This window comes from Protobothrops mucrosquamatus, unplaced genomic scaffold (genome assembly GCF_001527695.2).
Source record: "Protobothrops mucrosquamatus isolate PMUCROS unplaced genomic scaffold, P.Mucros_1.0 scaffold760, whole genome shotgun sequence".
NCBI lineage: Eukaryota > Metazoa > Chordata > Lepidosauria > Squamata > Viperidae > Protobothrops > Protobothrops mucrosquamatus.
Window position 1 is genome coordinate 471,780 of NW_015387029.1, and position 3,866 is coordinate 475,645.

At 48.9% G+C, this 3,866-nt stretch overlaps 1 protein-coding gene across 1 annotated transcript in view; it reads left to right on the forward strand.

Annotated features, from left to right (window-relative positions):
• The window catches only part of LOC107289733 (proprotein convertase subtilisin/kexin type 4-like), a 32,698-nt gene extending 29,556 nt beyond the window's left edge, over positions 1-3,142 (forward strand). The window contains exon 14 of the mRNA XM_015818535.1: positions 2,673-3,142. Within this exon, the coding sequence (XP_015674021.1) occupies positions 2,673-3,142 (470 nt within the window). The remainder of the gene's footprint in view (positions 1-2,672) is intronic.
• Positions 3,143-3,866: the final 724 nt, after the last annotated feature.

The window sequence follows — 3,866 nt, forward strand, 5'->3', positions numbered from 1 at the left end:
CCCCCCCAAAGACACTCCGCTAGCACTGACGGGGCAAGCCCCTTGTCTATAAGCAGAGGCCAATTCCCCCACTGCCTCCGAGCAGGGATTCTGATGATGTCACCGAGCTGGGTCACGAGATGTCTGCAAAAGAAAACGGAAGACCCCAGCCGTTCGACCCTGAGTTAGAAATATTCCCTTCTGTCAGCCTTTGTCTTGGGCACATTGCTCAGATGGCCACACGTCGTGTTTGACGGCCGCTCAGCCTGTGCAACTCCCTGCCACCAGAGAGCAGTTGCATGTTTTTAACTTTTTATTTGCACGCTGCCCAGAGTGCCTCTGTGAGGGAGATGGGTGCTTTCTAAATGAGAGAGAGAGAGAGAGAGAGAGAGATGCAGGGAGGGAGAAAGAGGGGGAGAGATAGATAGATAGATAGATAGATAGATAGATAGAGAGAGAGAGAGAGAGAGAGAGAGAGAGAGAGAGAGAAAGAGATTGAGAGATTGAGAGCAAGGGTGTCAAACTGCCGGCCCACGACCACCCCATTGCAGGCAATGGAAAAAAAGTCACAATACGTCGTGGCACATCACGTGATGTTGCGGGTTTGACACCCCTGATATAGAGTGATAGTGGTACAGAGATTAGAGAGGGAAAGATGGATGGATGAATAGCTATAAACAGACAGACAGACAGACAGATAGATGATGGATAGATGGATTGTTGGTAAATAGACAAACAGACATTAATGACTGTTTGAAGTTAGGATTAGGGTTAGGGGGAAAAGATGGATGGATGATTGATAGATAGATAGACAGACAGACAGATGAGATAGAGAGATAGACAGACTGACAGGCAGACAGATAGATGATAGATTAGAGAGGGAAAAATGGATGGATGATAGAGAGAGAGAGAGAGAGAGAGAAAGAGAGAGACAGACAGACAGTGATAGTGATAGAGATTAGAGAGGGAAAGCTGGATGGATGAAGAGATAGACAGACAGACAGACAGACAGACAGACAGACAGATAGAGTGATAGAGTGATAGTGATAGATAGAGTGATAGTGATACAGAGATTAGAGGGAAAGATGGATGGATGTATAGATATAGATAGATAGATAGATTAGATAGATAGATAGATAGATAGATAGATAGATAGATAGATAGATAGATAGATAGATAGATAGATAGATAGATAGATAGATAGATAGATAGATAGATAGACAGACAGACAGACAGATAGAGTGAGAGTGAGAGTGATAGATAGTGATAGTGATAGTGATAGACAGACAGATAGAGTGAGAGTGATAGATAGATAGATAGACAGAGATAGTGATAGAATGATATAGATAGATAGACAGAGAGATAGAGTGATAGTGATAGAATGATAGATAGATAGATAGAGAGAGATAGAGAGAGAGAGAGAGAGAGAGAGAGACAGAGACAGAGATTAGAGAGGGAAAGATGGATGGATGAATAGACATAGACAGACAGACAGACAGACAGATACCTACTCCAATTACAAACATTAATGACTGTTTGAAGTTAGAATAGCCCTAAAAAAAGGGGGGGACCCGGGACCCCCACAGCCTCCCCTCTGGTCACGTGATCAAAATCCCAGGACTTGGCCATAACTGCCATGCGCTTATGACGGTTGCAGCCTCCCGGGGTGTGTCTGTGTGTCACGTGACCCCCATTTGCCACCTTCCCAGCCGGCTTCCGACAAGCATCCTCCACGGGGGAAGCTGGATTTGCTTAACAACCACGTGGTTCATTTAACGACGGCAGCGATTCGCCTGACAACCCCGGCCCAAAAGGCCGTAAAATCAGACGGGGGCTGCTTCTAACCACCCCGTGCTCAGCAGCAGAAATCCCGCTCCCCGTTGTGGCCGTTAAGCCGAGGACTATCCGTACGTTAACAGATTGATCTTGCCTGCCCCTTTTCGTCCTTGAGGGCGTCGTACGGGCGTCGTACGGAGCCCAAACTTTCCGTCGCTAAGCGAAGTATTTGTTTGAGCGAGTTTCCCCCCCCCCATTTTGCCTCCTTTCCTGCTATGGTCGTTAAGCGAATCGCCGCACTCGTTAGGTTTAGTAACCCCGTCGTTAAGCGATCCGGCTTCCCCGTTGACTCTGCTTGTTGGAAGGCCGCCAGAATGGATCACATGACACAAACACACACGCACACGGGAGACACCGCGACCGTCGGAAATACGAGCCGTCTGCCAAGCGCCTGAATTTCGATCCCGTGACCCCGGGGAGGGTTGCTCCGACGGTCGTTAAGTGTGAAAAATGATCCCAAGTCACTTGGGATGTGTTTCATTTTGAGAGCGGGCAACTAAATTTCGTTTTTGATGTGTGCCGTTGTGCCCACAGTAAAAAAAATGACAATAAAGGTTATTTAGAATAGAATAGAATAGAATAACAGAATTATCTATCTACCTACTCAGTGCCGTGGTCACTAAATGAACTAGTGAATGGTCACTAAATGAACTAAGTTGGGGGCTACCTGTATTTTAAAAATAAAACCCAGCCCGGTCAATCGCCCGGCCCTAGGATACCCATCACCCACAGCCGTGCCTTCTGGTTTCTTAATTGTATTCATTTGTTTATCACATTGACCAATCCTTGCCTCGTCTCCTTGTGACTGGCTGGCCTGCCTCACAGGGCTCCTTGTTGTTGTTCTTGTTTTTTCCCAGAATGCCCCAGCCCGCTCTTCGCGGTCCGGCACCTCTGCCTCTCCTACTGCCCGCCCAGGTACTACCGCCTGTCCCGCCGGGCTCTCGACCCCAACGGGACCCAGCGCGCCATCCAGGCCTGCTCGGCCTGCGACCCCTCCTGCTACACCTGCCTGGCGGGGTCGGCCCGCAACTGCAGCGCCTGCCCGTCCCACAGCACCTACGAGGAGCGCTCCCACGCCTGCCTGCCCTCCCCCTCCTTCTCCTACCTGCCCCGGGGAGGGGCTTTTGCCCTGGGAGACAGGCCGCTCTTCCTCCTGGCGCTGGCCGTGCTGCTGGCTCTGGGCCCCGTGGCCTGCTGCGTCTCCTACGCCTGGTGCCGCACGAGGCAGAAGCGAGCGCGGCCCGATGGGGAGACTGAGGCCGTCAGCCTGGAACTGCTCTACTTCCACCGTCCCGGGGCCAAGGAAAGCTTGAACCGACTGTCCTAGGAACCGAGACCGCCTGAATGACTTGAAACCCTCTCCGCCTCCTGTTATTTATTTCTCCGAAATGGTTCCTGGATGATCCACAATAAATGCTCAGCCTGATGGGGTCTCTGGTCCTTCTTGGAGTTTGCGGTGTGACCCGCTCCTTAGGTTCCGGTGAGTCTCACTGGATTCGTCGGAGGGCATTTGGGGCCAAGAGACATCGCAGGGATTTGAAAGATAAATGAATCCATTTGGGGATAGGATAGGATAGAATTCAGAATTAGAAGAGAGTAGAACAAAACAGAATACAGAATACAGTATAGAGTAGAATAAAGAGAACAGAATATAGAATAGAATAAAAATAAGAATGGAGTAGAGTAGAATAGAATAGAATTCAAAATTAGAAGAGAATATAGAATAGAACAGAATAGAATTCAGAATTAGAAGATAAGAAAATATAGAACAGAAAGTAGACTAGAATTCAGAATTAGACTAGACTAGACTAGACTAGAAGAGTTGGAAGGGACCTTGGAGGTCTTCTAGTCCAACCCACTGCTCAGGCAGGAGACCCTATGCCAGTGATGGCAAACCTTTTAGAGACCAAGTGCCCAAACTGCAACCCAAAACCCACTTATACATCATCGGGTGCTGGGTGGGTGTGGCCCATTGGGTGGGCGTGGCTGCGGTGGTAATGGCAGACTGGGTGGGACTAAAAAGTTCAATCAATTCCAACTTTGCAAAATCT